At 50.7% G+C, this 14,517-nt stretch overlaps 1 protein-coding gene across 2 annotated transcripts; it reads left to right on the forward strand.

Moving 5' to 3' along the window:
* The first annotated feature begins 1,305 nt into the window (after nt 1-1,305).
* GINS3 (GINS complex subunit 3) lies at nt 1,306-6,516 on the forward strand. 2 transcript variants are annotated; one of them, XM_066557577.1, is made up of 3 exons: nt 1,306-1,506; nt 2,047-2,280; nt 4,655-6,516. In XM_066557577.1, exons 1-3 carry the CDS (start codon nt 1,333-1,335, stop codon nt 4,883-4,885), a joined length of 639 nt encoding a protein of 212 aa, XP_066413674.1. In that variant the 5' UTR covers nt 1,306-1,332; the 3' UTR covers nt 4,886-6,516. The 2 variants fall into 2 exon arrangements, with proteins under 2 accessions (XP_066413674.1, XP_066413675.1); XM_066557578.1 differs by having other exon boundaries at nt 1,306-1,497; nt 2,017-2,280.
* Nucleotides 6,517-14,517: the final 8,001 nt, after the last annotated feature.

The following is a 14,517-nucleotide window of genomic DNA, read 5'->3' on the forward strand; positions in this document are numbered from 1 at the left end:
GTGGATGGAGGTGCTGGAGCCTGTGAAAAACGCCAATCACTTGGTTTTGTTTGTTTTTTTTTTTTTAATTTTAAAAGTTTAATGATAATAAAATAGTTATAAAAATAGCAATATAATTAGAGTAATAATAATTTGGACAATTTGGAGTAGGACAATATGAGACAATAGAAACAAAGAGTTATGGACAGTCTGGGTACCTTCTTCTGGGCAGCATAAGCCTGAAAAAGGACACACGTTAACAGAGGATTAACCCTTAAAAGCAATAACCTGTTGCATATTCATACATCTCATACACGATGCATAAATTCCATTCAAACACAGGATTCTGTCCGGTCATCATCAACTTCTTCCTCTTAATCCTAACCAGTGTCTTCATGGCTGAGCGAGGCAGGAAGAAGTTTGTTTCTTCTGATAAGAGAGCAATAAATTCTCTTTCTTGGAAAGATTTAGGTGTCCTGTGGCTGCTATCTTGGTGCGAGTCCTTTCTTTTAAAAAAAAACTATCCTACATAGCATAGTTTCTATTTTAAACTTATGTTATAACCCAAGACTATATTTAACACACTCCATAAGAAAATTAATACAGCATAACTTTCTAACATAACACATAGAATAGTCATTTTAATATTTGCGAAAAGCCAGTCATAAAGTACGCATTTTTCACAGAGAACAGCGCTCTGAGGGCCGGGCCGGGGCAGCGCCCTCAGCGCCGCGGGGCTCAGGGGGCCCGGGCAGGGCAGCCGTGCCCAGCCCGCCCTGCCCGAGCAGAGATGCCCGGAGTGCTCTGTGCAGGAAGGGCCTGCAGAGCCCATCCTGATCCAGCCCTGCCATGGGGAGGGACACCCGCAGCCATCCCCGGCTGCTCCAAACCCGTCCGACCGGGCCCCGGACACCTGCAGGGATGGAGCACCCACAGCTGCTCCGGGCAGCCTGTGCCAGGGCCGCCCGCACAGCGAGGAATTCCCCGCAAAACCCAATCCCAGTGTGAGGCTGTCCTGATACAGCTCCGAGACGCCTCTTTAGCGCACCTCGGGCTGCGGGGCGCGGGGACGGACGGCAGCGGCTGCGGAGCCCCGGCGCTGGGGCAGCCGCGGTGCCGATGCCGGTGCTGATCCCGCTCCCGCTCCCGCTCCCCATCCCGGTCCTGGTCCCGATCCCCGATCCCCAGTCCCCAGTCCTGATCCCGATCCCAGTCGCATCACGATCCTGATCCCAATTCCCGATCCCGGTCCCGGTCCCCCCTCAGCGGCGCCGGGCGCGGGGCGGGCCCGGCGCATGCGTGGTGCCGGTGGCGGGCGGTGCCTCACGGGCTGGCGGGAGCCGCGGCCCGGCCATGTCCGAGGCGTATTTCCCCGTGGGCCCCGGGCTGGGCATGGAGGAGAATTTCCTCTCGCTGGACGATATCCTGATGTCGCAGGAGAAGCTGCCGGGGCGTGCCGAGAGCGCGCTGCCGCGCCTGGCCGTGTTGATGGGGCAGGGCGCCAGCAGCGCCGAGTCCGTCCCGGAGGTAACGGGGAAGGGGACGCGGGAGCGTCGCTCTCGGGATGGGACACGGGACCCCGGACTGTCGCTCTCGGGATGGGACACGGGACCCCGGACTGTCGCTCTCTGGAGGGGACGGGGCGCGGCGTCTCTGTCCCGGGGCCGCCGCCTCGCCCGCCCCTCCTGTCGCGCCTCCCAGGCCCGGCCGCCCTCTCTTGGTGGTCACTGCAAGGATGCTCTCCGCTACTTTCCCTAAAGTTATTCTGCTTTTATTATATACAGCTTGCCTGTTTGGGGTTTTTTTCCTTCTTTTTCTCTTGCTGTTTCATCAGCTGACAATTCTTAAACCATAGAACGTGAATAGAAAGTCCCCTTTCTGAGTCTTGCGGTAATAAGGCCTCTAAGTGTGTCTGGTTTATGCTGCAGTGACAAAGGACTGTTCTGGAAACAAAATTGACTTTTTAAATGCTGGATCTTCATTAATAAAGTTCACTCTATGTCTTTGGGGCTGCTTCAGGTGTACTTTGATGGCAAGGATAACTTTTGGCTTCTCTGGTTCCCCCAGGGATCGAAGCTGGAAATCCCCCTGTGGCTTGCTAAAGGGCTGCATGACAGCAAAAGGAGAATCATCTCTGTGGAACTGCCAAAGATTTACAAGGAAGCCTGGAGGACGGTGTTCAGTGCTGATGCCAATGTGGTTGATCTGCATAAAATGGGGCCCTACTACTATGGATTTGGCTCACAGCTCCTGAATTTTGAGAATCCAGAGAATCCTGAGATAGCTCAGACTATCCTGCAGGCAAGTATCTGAATCAGGTCTTGAAACTTAGATTTGCATTTTTCTGTCTTCGTTTAGTTCCCAGCTGCTTAGCAGTCTTCAGGAAAAATATCCTGGTTTAATCCAGATGACTTCTGGATTGAATATGGATGTCCCTCTTGGCAGCTGCACCGGCTGGGTATTTCATAAAATCCTGTAAAACAGGACTAGAGGAGATGTAGGATTATTTAACACTACCTGTCTTTAAATCTCTCTAATGCTGAGAGCTCACCCTGCTCTGGGCAATCTCTTTCAGTACCTTGCCAGCCTCACCTTAGGAAGTTTGCTCCAATGTCTGAACCAAAGCAATACAAGCTCTGTTCTGTTTGTCTCATACAAAGTAAATGCAGAGGACAGATTATTCTCTTCCCTCCTGCAGCAGTCCCAGTTCATTTGATGTTTCTCTATGGGTCATGCTCCCTAACCTCAGTGCCCTCATTGTGCACTGCTGGTGCCTCTCCAGTGGATCTGCATCCACCACACCATGCCCTGAACAGCAGTGCAGTCTCATGCTCAGGACTTGTGCTGCTGAAAACAAAAGGATTACTTTGTGAGTTTTGTGTGGCTGTGATGCTCTTGGCTCATCTTGGTGCAGCATCTGGTTTGTCACGATGCAGTCACACAGATCTGTCTTTGGTTTGCAGTCCTCACTGAGATGGTACAGGTTGCATCTGTGAACAAATAATTTCCTGACTCTGTGCTATTTCTGCCTTAATGTAAAACCTTCTGTTAGTCCTGGGTGAATGACAGCCTATTGTTTTCACACCATCTTTCTAATTAGTCAGGATTGCTATGAATTAAGAGTTCTGCTCCCCGACATGCCTGCAGTCAGCCCTTCTCCTTCTCCTGCATGTTGCATGCTGATTTAATAAGCACAGCTTCTATTCCTTTAGTAAGCTCATTAATTAACATCTCAAGCAGTAGCTGGTTCCACAGAGACCCCAGTGGAACTCCACTCAGTGTGTTCTTCCCTCCTGACAGGAGCTGTGGATGATGGCTGTCTCCCCTGACAATCTTTGGGTGGTCTGGCTACATCTTCCAGCAGTGCCCCATGACAGATGCCCCTCTGCTGCTCTTCCTGCCTGTGCAAGGCCTGGCACCCTGCCCTAGCAGGAAACCAGGCTAGGCTCTGGGAATTTGTTCTTGGCAAGTCCGTGGTGGCTGTGATTCTTTTATTATCTTGCAGAAGTTTCTGTATTGCTTCTTTGTTCCAGTATGCTTCCAGGAATTGATGCTGATGGATTTATAATTCCCTGGCTCTTCCCTTCTCCCTCTCCATCTCCCCTTTCTCTTTTAAAAGATAGATGTCATCTTTGTCTGTTTCCGGACTTGAGTCTTCTTGAGCTTTTAAACATAACCACTAACAGCTCTGAGATCTCTTCAGCCAGGTCTCTAAGTGGGCTGGGAAGATTTTTATTGCATTTTTTTTTCCCTTTCTCTGTGCTTTACATTAAGGCTGATGCAGAGAGGCTTTAAAGTGCTGCTGCTTTCTTGGAGCTGTCCACTGAACATGTGCTTTGTGCATTGAGGAGGTGCCCACGCCTTTCCTTGTCTTTTCTTTTTCTGCTAATGGACATTTGAGGGAAAAAAGCCACAGTAGAATTCATTACTTATTGACAGAAAAATCAAAGCATGCCAGGTTTGATTTCTCTTTTTAAAAGCAAACAAGGGGGGAGTTGTGCTGAGTTAAAAACCTATAAGTTTATCCTTATTTAACCTATTACTTTATCCTATAAGTTCTGGGAACTCTAAAATCAACTTCTGAAATAACAAAGCACAGTTTTCAAAGAGTTCTGACCCTTTTTTTTTCCAGTTCTCAAAAGCAAAGATAGAGAGGAAAATAAAATGCCTTAAATACATCTTGTTCCTTAGCTTTTCAAAATAGTATTTATAAGTTGCAGATTGGTTTGTTTTTTCACCTTTTTCATGGTTAAATGTTTTTCTAGCATACTGAGTGCTTTTCAGCAGCAGTTTGGCTTAGCTTCACAACTTGCAGCTTGTACGTTCCTGTGGCATGAGATTCATTCTTCCTGCTCTAAAGCAATGATTGCTTGAGAAGTGAGACAGAATAGATCATAGCTGTGTTGTATCCTGTGGTCTCCTCAAGCCTGTTTTGAGGAAGCAGCCAAAATCCAATTCTGTGTTTGCTTCCCATCCAATATCAGGTATTTGATGTCCCAGCTCAGGCACGAGGCGATTTTGTCTTTGTAGCCGAGCTTAACAAGTAATGTGCTGGTTGCAGACTTGTGAACAGGAGCCTAAACTTTGTCTTTTCAGCTGTGACAGCTCAGGGCTCCAGGTGTGAGCCTGGAGCTGAGGCTGTGTTACCTGTCCGTGACTCTGTCTGTCCCCTCAGACGTTCGTTGCCCGTTTCCGCCGCATCATGGACTCCTCTCAGAACGCCTACAACGAGGACACGTCCGCGCTGGTGGCACGCCTGGATGAGCTGGAAAGGGCTCTCTTTCAAGTGGGCCAGAAAGGGCTGAATGACTTCCAGTGCTGGGAAAAGGGACAGGCTTCTCAAATCACAGCTTCCAGTCTGGTGCAGAACTATGGGAAAAGGAAGCTCACAGAAGTGGATGGTTAAAAGTCTCAAGAACATGAAGTTACAGTTGGGAATACAGATTTACAGCCTGTTGTAGAAGAGAAAAATCAATCAATTTAGGGAAGGACAGGCTCCCTGTCCATTAATGGGCATTCTTTGTAGCAGCTTTGGGTAAAACTAATGAAAATTTTAAAGGCAGAGGGCAAGGGTACAAGAACAAGATGACACCACTGAACAGCCTTACAGCTTACTCATGGCACTCCTGAGGAGTTGCAGCTAAAGTGTTTGCTAGGTGGCTGAAAGGCCATGAGAGGATTTTCTAAAAGGGTTATAAATACTAATTATTGCTCCAAATTGATATTAACAATATCAGATCTGGACAGAAATGTAATTTATGTATTTAATCTTGTCCTTCCCATCCCAACCTCCTGGAAACAACTGTTGATTCTTTGAACAGCTGTTTCCAGGTTCCCTGTTCTTTAGAGAGCCCCAGTGATGTGGAAAAAATGTGATACAGCATTAATTTCTTTTCATTTCTTATACACTGAGGCGGAACAGGTGCTCTTAGTGAGGCAGGAATGTTTATCTTTGCTGACTCCTGTACACAGTACCAGTGCCCTGGAGAGAAATTCCTCCTCAAACCCACACAGCAAGTGGCTGCACAGGTCTCGTGCTGCCTTGTCCTCCCTCTCCCTTTTTGGCCCTTGTGACCTTGGTGCTGTGCAGTAAAGAGTGTTCTTGTTTGATGCCTGTGGCTTTTGCACTGGATTTGTCTCTGTGATGGGTGTTCTACAGAGGAGGAAGGAGAAGGCAGCAAAGAGTAAAGTCTGGACCAGATCAAAAGCAGAAACTTCAATGGAACCTCTGCCCCATTATCAACCTTTGAGATACTTGTTCCTCCGTGAGAAATTCGTCTGATTTCTAAATTTGGTTAGTAGAAGGGACAGAGCAAATGAACTGAGTTTCCTTCCTTCTGATCCATCCAAATGAATCTAGGAATATGATCATGGTAAATGTCATCCTTGCCAGTAGGAGTGACTGGATTTGGGGCTTGCTAAACAGCACAGTGATTATCATCCCATGTGGATGCCCTTAAACCTAGATCATCTCAAGTCCCATTGGATGGAGACAGAAGATGTGGTTATCTCTGTAGGGCTTAGTTCCTGCAGCCCTCAGGATGGTTGTCCTTTGGGAGCAGTATTAGACACCTTAGAGGTGCTTCTGTGCCTCTGTAGAAAGAGAACCTAAGCAGAGGAGCTGGGTCCTGGTGCTGCTGAGCACTTCCACTTCTGTGGGAAGTTTATTTCACCTCCCTGGGAGGTGACAGCAAGATCCAAGTCTCAGAGGAGCTGTTACTGGACTTGCAGAGGCCCTGGATATTGGATTCAAACAAGACCTCGAGCACAAAGGGCTGTTCCTTGGCCAGAGATGTTGAAGCTCAGCCTGTGGAGGTGGTCAGAGGGGACAGTGTTGTGCCTTCACAGCTGTCTCAGTGCCTCCCCTCAGCTGCCCTGCCACAGGAGACCAGCTGGAAGCTTGCCTGACAAAGTATTTGAAGTATGTGCACGATGAAATGCTGCTGCACTTAATGACTTAATGGCACATAATGGCTTATGCATTTGGCAGTTGTCCATTTCTGGATTTTTATCTTGAATAAATGTTTTGTAAGGCAATGCTCATAGTGTGAAAAGTCTGTTGTTAATTGCGTCGCAGCAGAAAAATCAAATGGGAAAGTCCAGGTCTCTACACAAGTGTGGCCATGGTAGATAATCCCTCTGCTCTTACAGGTAATGTGGTCAGGAGCTAACTTGTGCAGTTGTACCAGTGTAGAAACAGTTCCTGTCTGACTTAGCCCAGGTGGGGTCTGGCAGCTTGCACAGGCTGTGGCAGAGACCCTGCCAGGCAATCAATAAGCTGTTGCTTTAATGAATTGCATTTTTAGGAACATGAGATGGGTAGAGATGACTCTGTGTTACTTCAGCTTTGTTGTAGTGCTGGTGGGAGGTGGGAATTGGCTGTCTCTATCCAGATCCTGCTGCTCCAGGCACTGTGGCAAACATTTTGTGTACCATGGCAGAGCTGTGATCAATGCTGCAAGGGGAGCAAGTTGAAGTCCATCTGTGACAAGAAGCATCTTTCAATTGGAAATATTATTTTACTGAGATGTTTGCCTTGGGATGTAGCTGGTTTATAACAAAAATCATGAGTTTCATCAGTTTCTGGACTGGTTTTGGTGACTATCCAAGCTAATTTTCTTGCATTTGTAAGAACATTTTTCTTCTCTACTGCTGGATGCAAAATCCAAGCAGAAGGCTGCTCACTTGCCAACATTTTGTGCAACAGCCTTCAGAGTAGGGAGGAAAAAAATGCCTGAAGTAGTCTTCAATGTCACTGGCTTTTTGTAAGAAGGCAATGCCACTTCTAATAACCATGAGTTAAGAACCCTTAAAAATCGGATCCTGTAATTTTAAATTGCAGTATTGGTTAGTTTTTTTCTGTCCAGAAGAGTGCTCTTCTTGTGAACACAGCTGTCCTTTTCCATGGCACTGCAGCAAGTGCTAAGTTAGAGGAGTTTGAACTTGTGTGTTTCCAGAATGGTACAATAAATCTTCATTACAGAACTACCTGGAAAAGGTCTGAAATGGACTATTAAGTTTAATTTCTCCCATGTCCTTCAGTTTTTAAATTGAAGGACTGCTGGTATTTATGACAAATCAGTCCATAGACACATTTTACAGTATTGCCACAAATGTTTTCATTGCGATCAAGTGAAAAAATAGGCAAAATTTGAGCAGCAACCAGGAGGAACTGACATACTGTAACACCAAGTATTATTTTTATGAGAGACACAGTGGCACCTGGCTGAGTTAGGAGCATAAGCTGTTCTGATCTTCAACCAGTGATTTTCTACCTTTTTGGGTAACCAGCTACAACAGAAGCTTCGTTCAAAATTTTAATTGAAATCTGGGTTTGGTAGGTTGCACTATCTTGTCCTAGATTGGAGCATACAGGAGGAGTGGATGTCATGGTTGGCAATGAAAATGAAGGATTACTGACTGCTGCTGCAGGAGGGAAGGGGTGAGAAAGCTGTGGAATCCAAAACCCTTCTGCCAGGGAGAAATTTGCCACCCCCAGGTCCTGACCATGGTGGAACCCAGAGGGGGCTTGAGACAAGGAACAAAAACAAGAAGGAAGAGGAGACTGAGCTTCCACCTCCCCTGGGCACACTGAGTGTGCCTGATGGGCTTTGCTTCCCAGTGGGAATTGCTCTGGGGAGTCTCTTCCCTGGGGGCTGGCCAGGCTCTGCTGCACAGGGCCAGGCTTGCCTGGAGCCCCCAGAGCCAGCTCCTTGCTCTGCTCTGGGGAGCAGGACAGCACCAGGAGCACTGTGCTGTTTGCCAGAACACTCCTCAGCTGCTGTGGAAAATTACAAGGGGCACAGCCCCAAAAAGCCAAGGCATTTGTTCTGGTTTTCCAAACACTTCATTAATGTCATTGACCATACCAGCAGGTTCCTCAGATTAGCGTGCTTCTATTTTTGAAGAGTTATTCCTCGTGGCAGGCTGCCAGGCAGTGCCAGCAGCCTCAGTATCCTTTCTATCAGGATTGGCAGGGCACACTGGTCCATTGCCTTTCATTAGCCTTTGGGAGGATTTACAGCTGCAGCTCTTTGCAGTGCTTCCCCACACCTTGGGGAAAATGCACCTTCCTTGGGATTCCCAGCTGGACCTGTGCAAGGCAGAGATCTCCTCTGTTGTAGGAAAAAAGCCACTTTTCTGCTGCGGGGTCGAGGCAAGGCGCAGGCAGCAGACGGGCTGAGCAGGGTTTGGGGGTGAAGAGCATAGAGGGACACAGAATAAGGAATCCCAGTTTGGGATTTTGGGATTCCCAGCTGGACCTGTGCAAGGCAGAGATCTCCTCTGATGTAGGAAAAAAGCATTTTTCTGCTGCTGAGCAGGGTTTGGGGGTGAGGAGCATAGAGGGACACAGAATAGGGAATCCCAGTTTGCCTGCAGATGAGCTTGAGAAACTGCAACCCTAAAGACAGTCCCAAACTCACCCTCCTGGGATTTCTGTGTCTGGAAATGGGCAGTAGTAAGGAGATATCACCTGAGGGTCACAGTGGTGCTGTTCCCTTTTTGTGATGCTGTGATACAAAAACAAAGGTGGCAGAAATCAAATGGAGGTTGAAAACTCGACTCAGCTTGTGTGGCTTGTAGGACAGGGCTTGTCCCTTGCTGTCCCATTGGCCCCTGGAGAGCCCTGGGTTCTCCCCAGGGAAAGCAGAGGAGGATGGTGACAAACCCTCACAAACCCTCGCTGAACATAAAAGACAATTTTCCCCCTGACTTCAGAGCAGGAAGCTGCCAAATGCTGAGGATGTAATGTGGTGGTTTTTTTCCTCAGGCATTAGAGCAGAATGGAGTGAGGAGGTTGCTGTGGGACTTGGCAGCAATGCCCATGGGAGGAAGCAGTGAGGCAGATGCAGTAATCAGTACAATCAAAGCAGCCCTCACATGTGCTTATTTCTCTTGCTGTGGGACCATCCTGGGCAGGGTGGGTGTATCTTTGCAGACAGGCTCTCATCACAGCAAGGATTTAAGATGAGTTTCTTGCCTTCACCTCACAAATACCAGATTTGCAGGTTTTTGGCTGTTTAGTTGACATCCTGCAGCCCCTTTCCTAAGTGCTCTTTGTGTCCATGGGTGGCTGAATGGCCATTTCTCTGCTGGGGTGAGGGAACAAGCCAGACACAGGCCCTGGGCAGCACTAACAAACCAACTGTGAGAGTCACACCCTTTGCAAAGGCTTCCAGAGAAAGGTCCTCCCTCTCCTCAGCTGTGCTGGTGGGGACCCAAGGAGTGCTGATGGAGTGGAGCCAAGCCTCCTGGGCTGGGCTGTACTCTGCACTCATCTGCTACTGCCCTGTAGTATTGGGGTTGTGCCCTGTGCATTTGGGGTTACTCCAAGTTTGCACCAAATCAGCAGGGTTTATTGCAGTCATGGTGGATTTACTGAGCTCTGCCTGGAGGCTGAGCTGGTATTTTCCCTTTCAGTTTGGGCTCTCAGGTGCACAAATGCAGCTCTGGCTGCCCGGCTGAGTCTGTCCCTGCTGATGGAGGCAGAATGGGGTGAACAGACCACGGCCTCCCTGGGTGGCCAGGCTCTGTTCAGCCAGCACTGCTCTGGATTCTCACTGCATCCTCCAAGCGAGCCCTCCTGGGGCGTGCAGTGACATTTAACTGACTGCTCCCACCCTCATCACCCTCTGGAGCTCTGCTGTGTCCTGGCTGCACCCAGCACCCTGGGGCTTCAGCTGACTCAACAGGGCAGGGAAAAGGCTCTAGGAAAAGGAAATCACTGCAAATCAGGCCTTGGGAACAGCATCTGCTTTATGGCAGGGACCGATTTAATCTCCTTAGCAATCGCCTCAATTGTAGAATCAGCAGGATGCTAATTAATTGAGAGGTGCTCAGCGACAGCCACTGAGATCCCTCCTGGCTTTAAGTGGAAGCCTTTTGGGTTTGGCATTTGTGCTGGCTGCTCTCCTAGCAAGAGGGTGTGCCTGGGGGCTAAATCCCTGTGTGGGGTGTCTGACACCAGTCACCTGGGGCTGCCTGTCCCTCCCTGCTGGCCGTGCCCGGGGCTGGGGTGCCCACACACCCCTGAGATGATGCCATGGCTGTGGGAAGCACTGCCCTGGCCTCCCACTCCTGGCTCTTGGCCCAGGGAGCCAGTAGAGAGGGGTGGCTGCAATCCATGAAACACCTCACCCTGCCTCCCTCTGGCCCTTCCAGCCTGGAGCCAGCCCCTCACCTCCACCCTGAAAGCCCACAAGCCGATTAAGCCCAGCATGTTAATTGGCTGTGACAGCTCATTTTGTTATCTTGCACTTTGTTATTGATGGGGTGCGTGTGACTGGCTTGGCAGGGAAGGTCAGTGCCAGGATGGGCTGGAGCCCCTTGTTTGGTGCACTCCAGCACGTGGAGGGGGCTCCAGGAGCCCTGCCAGGATCAGCTGCAGAGCAGCAGCCACCTCAGGGGGCATTTAACCCCAGGGTGTGCAACACCCTGACTCAGGAGCTCATGGAGACTCCAAGAGAAGTGGGTTTGGGTGGGTATCTGGCACCCACTGGTGCAAACCACTCTTTCCAGGGCTGGGTGATACAAAGATTTGATTTAAAGCCCCTGAGGCGGGAAGATGCACAGGACAGCCCCTGGTATCCAGCTCTCCCCAAACCAGTTTGGGGCTTCATCTTGGTTTTGTCTTAGGCATCTACAAGGGACAGGGCTAAAAAGGGAAGGAAAGGATGAGTGTGCAGGGAGCTGGAGAGCTGAAGGAGGGAGCTTTGTGGTTGTCCAGCGAGCCAAGAGTGGGAGGAAGAGATGAAGGCTTGCCTCAGGAAGGGAGAGAGGTTGGTGCTTCAGAGTCAATGTGCTGTCCTGGGACAGCAGTGACACACCTTTGGCCAGCCTCTGCCCCCTCCCAGCATCTGCTGGGTCCATGGCCCAAATGCAGCATAACAAGAGAGTGCATTAGTGAGAAGTGGGATGAAATCGTTAGGATTGATGGACCAGAGCTAGAGGTATTGATCAGCTGAGGGCCAAGGAGAAGGTCAGGGGCAGAGCTGGTGGGGTGCAAGGCAAGGGGAGCTGGGTGTTGGTCTGCTCCTGTGAGGGCTTTCTTGACCATCACGGAGGAGGGGCTGCAGCTGGTGGGGACTGGGGAACTGTGGAAGCTCTGGGAACAGGAGTTCAGTGCTCCAAATCCATCACCCTCCCCCTAAAGCATCACAGCAGCTTGCAGCTAGAGAGATCAGCCCTTGGAAATGGCATTATTCCATCCTCCAAGAGAAGGTAAGAGTGGGCAACTCTGCTGTGTTGTGACAGGTGCTGTGCAGTTGAAAATGCTGATTAATGCTGCCTTTGAGAATGTGCCAGTCTCTGGCCTCCGAGGAGAGAGCCCCTGCTGTCTGTGCTCTGTCTCACGCCTATCAACCTGCTAAACACACACATGCCTCACTCTGAGCACTGCCTGGGCTCTGCTGACAGGGAGTTATTTCAAGCCTGGCTTGGCTCCGAGAAGAGGCCGTGGCAGAAGCAGCACAGTGGGCCTGGGCAGTGCTGCTGCTGCTGGCTCCTGTGGCTGGGGGAGGCAGGAGGGGATGGAGGAGCCGGCTCTGGAGAGATGGGCTCAGAATTCTGCCTCTGCAAGAGGTGTCTCCTGGTAGTGGGTGGCTCTCCAGGCCCACAAAGTGAATGCCTAAAGGGAGGTCAGAGTTGAGCAGTTTCATTGCAAGGGCAAGGAGCTGAAGGCAGCACACTGCTGCACACACCCTGCAGGCACAGTGCTCCAGGGCCAGGTACCTTCCTCTGGAGATCAACTTTACTCTGATGTGCTCAGCCAGCCAGTGCAGCTGATGGACCAGACCTGCAATTCCGGGCAGAGGTGCCTGTGCAGAGGCAGCTTTGGAAATGGCTGAAGGCAAAGTCCCCAGGGCTGCCTTGTTCCTGGCCCCAGTGCAGCTGAGCCATGGGAATTTTTCTTGGCTGGTTGCTGGTCTTTTTCTTTTCTTTTTTTTTTTTTTTTCCTGGTTTTTGGACAAAATCATCCCATTGCCCTGAGGCAGAGGGGCTGTGAGCACTGTGAGGAACAGGGCTCAGAGGAGCAGCCATCCTGCAGAACTGGTGGGCAGCTTGTGCAGCAAAACAGCGAGGGGACCCAGGGTCTGAATGAACAGAGAAACTTGAATGGGGCCCAGGCCTGTTAGAGGGACAGAGGAGAACATCTCGTTAGGGCAGAGCTCACAGCCAGCATGGAAAATTACTGGCAGCCCTGAGGGCAGGAGGCAGCCGGGGGGGACGGGCAGCTCGCCAGCCCCAGCACATGCTTTGTGGGGCACACAGGGCACAGCCCAGCTCTGCCCTGGGCCAGGTCACAGCCTCTGCTCCAGCCTGGGCTCGGGGGCTGTGTGGCAGGGAGAGGATGCTGAGCTCCCTGCAGGATTTTGCCTTCCCAGGCAGCTTCAGTGGAATGTGTGGTGTCAGGATGTGGAGCAGCAGGGCTGGCTCCTGCCTGTCCCTGTTCCTGCCCACAGCCCACAGTGCAGCCCTGCCTTGTTCTGCATGAAGCCCAGCAGTTCTGGGGACACCAACCCATCCTGGCACCAATCTGGGACCTCTGGGCAAGGTTTGAGGTGTCTCTTTTGGGGCACCCAAGATCTAATTGCCCTGCTGTCATTCTGGTTCTGATTATTTTGGAGCCAGCAAGGTGCATTTTTCTGCCCTGGGGATGTGAGGCTGGGGCAGATTGTGCCTACCCTAGGGGTGGGATGTCCAGCCAAGGTGGGATGCAGGATGGGGCCCATCACCAACCTGCCCAAGACATCCCTCACTATGGTCAAGGCTCCAGCATGTCATCCCATGCCCATGGAGCAGCTTTACCTGGAAGACACCTCTCCCTCAGCACCAGCACATCCCCACAGCCACCAAAGTCACACTCCCACTGCTTTGTGTGCACTGCTAGATTCTGGGAAATGGCTCCTGAGCATTTTTGAAAATAGGTCTTTGGGATATGTCTCACCAACTGCTGATTCTGGTTTCTCCCTCTTTTGAATAGCTTGACTGAAACAACCCATCCAAGGTCCAGGGCTGAGCAAAGCAGAACCAGCCACTGGCTTCCAATAATGTTTTTATTTAAGGGCAAGAATAAAAACATCACACTCACGCACAAATGAGGCTAAATTTAGCTGTGACTCCTCTGCACATCGTCACTGGACTGCCTGTGCCTGGGGTGGTACCCGATGCCCATGAAGCCCTTCAATAGAGGCACATTGATCCTGCTGGTGCCTGCACAGCCAGCCTGGGCAGCCAGCACATCTGCCCCAGGCTGCTTCTCCTCCTGCCCAGACCAGCCCTGTGTGCAGCACAGGCTGCAGCCTGGAGCTGTGGATGGGTGTCAAACCCTGCCCTGCCTCGGGGCTTGGATTCCAGCCTCTGCTTCCCAGCTGGTCACCTCTATGTCCCTCTCTGCTGTGTGCTCTGTCCACCACCAGCTGCCCACCTCAGGAGGGGTCCTGGTGGCACTGCCAGCACTGGGTGACACTGTGGGAAGGGTGGCCAAGGGGTGCAGAGATGCCTGCAGCAGGGTTAGGGGTCCCAGCTCACCTCTGCCAGGTCGAGAGAGAACCATTGCAACAGGAACTTTGGGAGGGAGCAGGGTCATGCTGGAGCATTTTTGTTGGAGTTTTATGGTCCCTGCCTTTCTCATAGAATCTTTCCAGAGAAAGGGAAAATGAAAGGTCCCAGGGTCTCTAGTCCTGCCAACTCCCTCTTGCCACCTCCATGGGTTCAGCAGTTCTGGCCCCCTCTGCCTCTACTTGGAGGTGTGACTGCTGAGGAGAAGATAAAACCCAAGCATGAAAAAGAATTTATTCCCATAGAAACCCCTGGCAACTGAAGGAGGAGGACGAGGAGGAGGTTTCAATGTGTGCAATGCCAGGAAGATCAGAACCAACACTGTCTCATCCCTGACCAGTTCAGAGAAAACCCCTTGGCTGCTGGACTCACAGAAGAGGGGGAAAAGCAGCACTGAAGGCAGGGAAGATCTGATCCCATTAAAGGGCTAGGTGAGGGGCTGGCTCCTACTTGAGGGATTTAAGAGTCCCTGAGCTC

Source organism: Molothrus aeneus, chromosome 11 (genome assembly GCF_037042795.1).
Source record: "Molothrus aeneus isolate 106 chromosome 11, BPBGC_Maene_1.0, whole genome shotgun sequence".
NCBI lineage: Eukaryota > Metazoa > Chordata > Aves > Passeriformes > Icteridae > Molothrus > Molothrus aeneus.

What these genes read in the sequence shown, in the direction of transcription:
- GINS3 (XM_066557578.1), top strand. Translation starts at nt 1,333, where the DNA reads ATGTCCGAGGCGTATTTCCCCGTGGGCCCCGGGCTGGGCATGGAGGAG. An exon ending in GCGCCAGCAGCGCCGAGTCC is followed by an intron (nt 1,498 to 2,016) that starts GTCCCGGAGGTA and finishes TTTGATGGCAAG; the next exon opens with GATAACTTTTGGCTTCTCTG. An exon ending in TAGCTCAGACTATCCTGCAG is followed by an intron (nt 2,281 to 4,654) that starts GCAAGTATCTGA and finishes CTGTCCCCTCAG; the next exon opens with ACGTTCGTTGCCCGTTTCCG.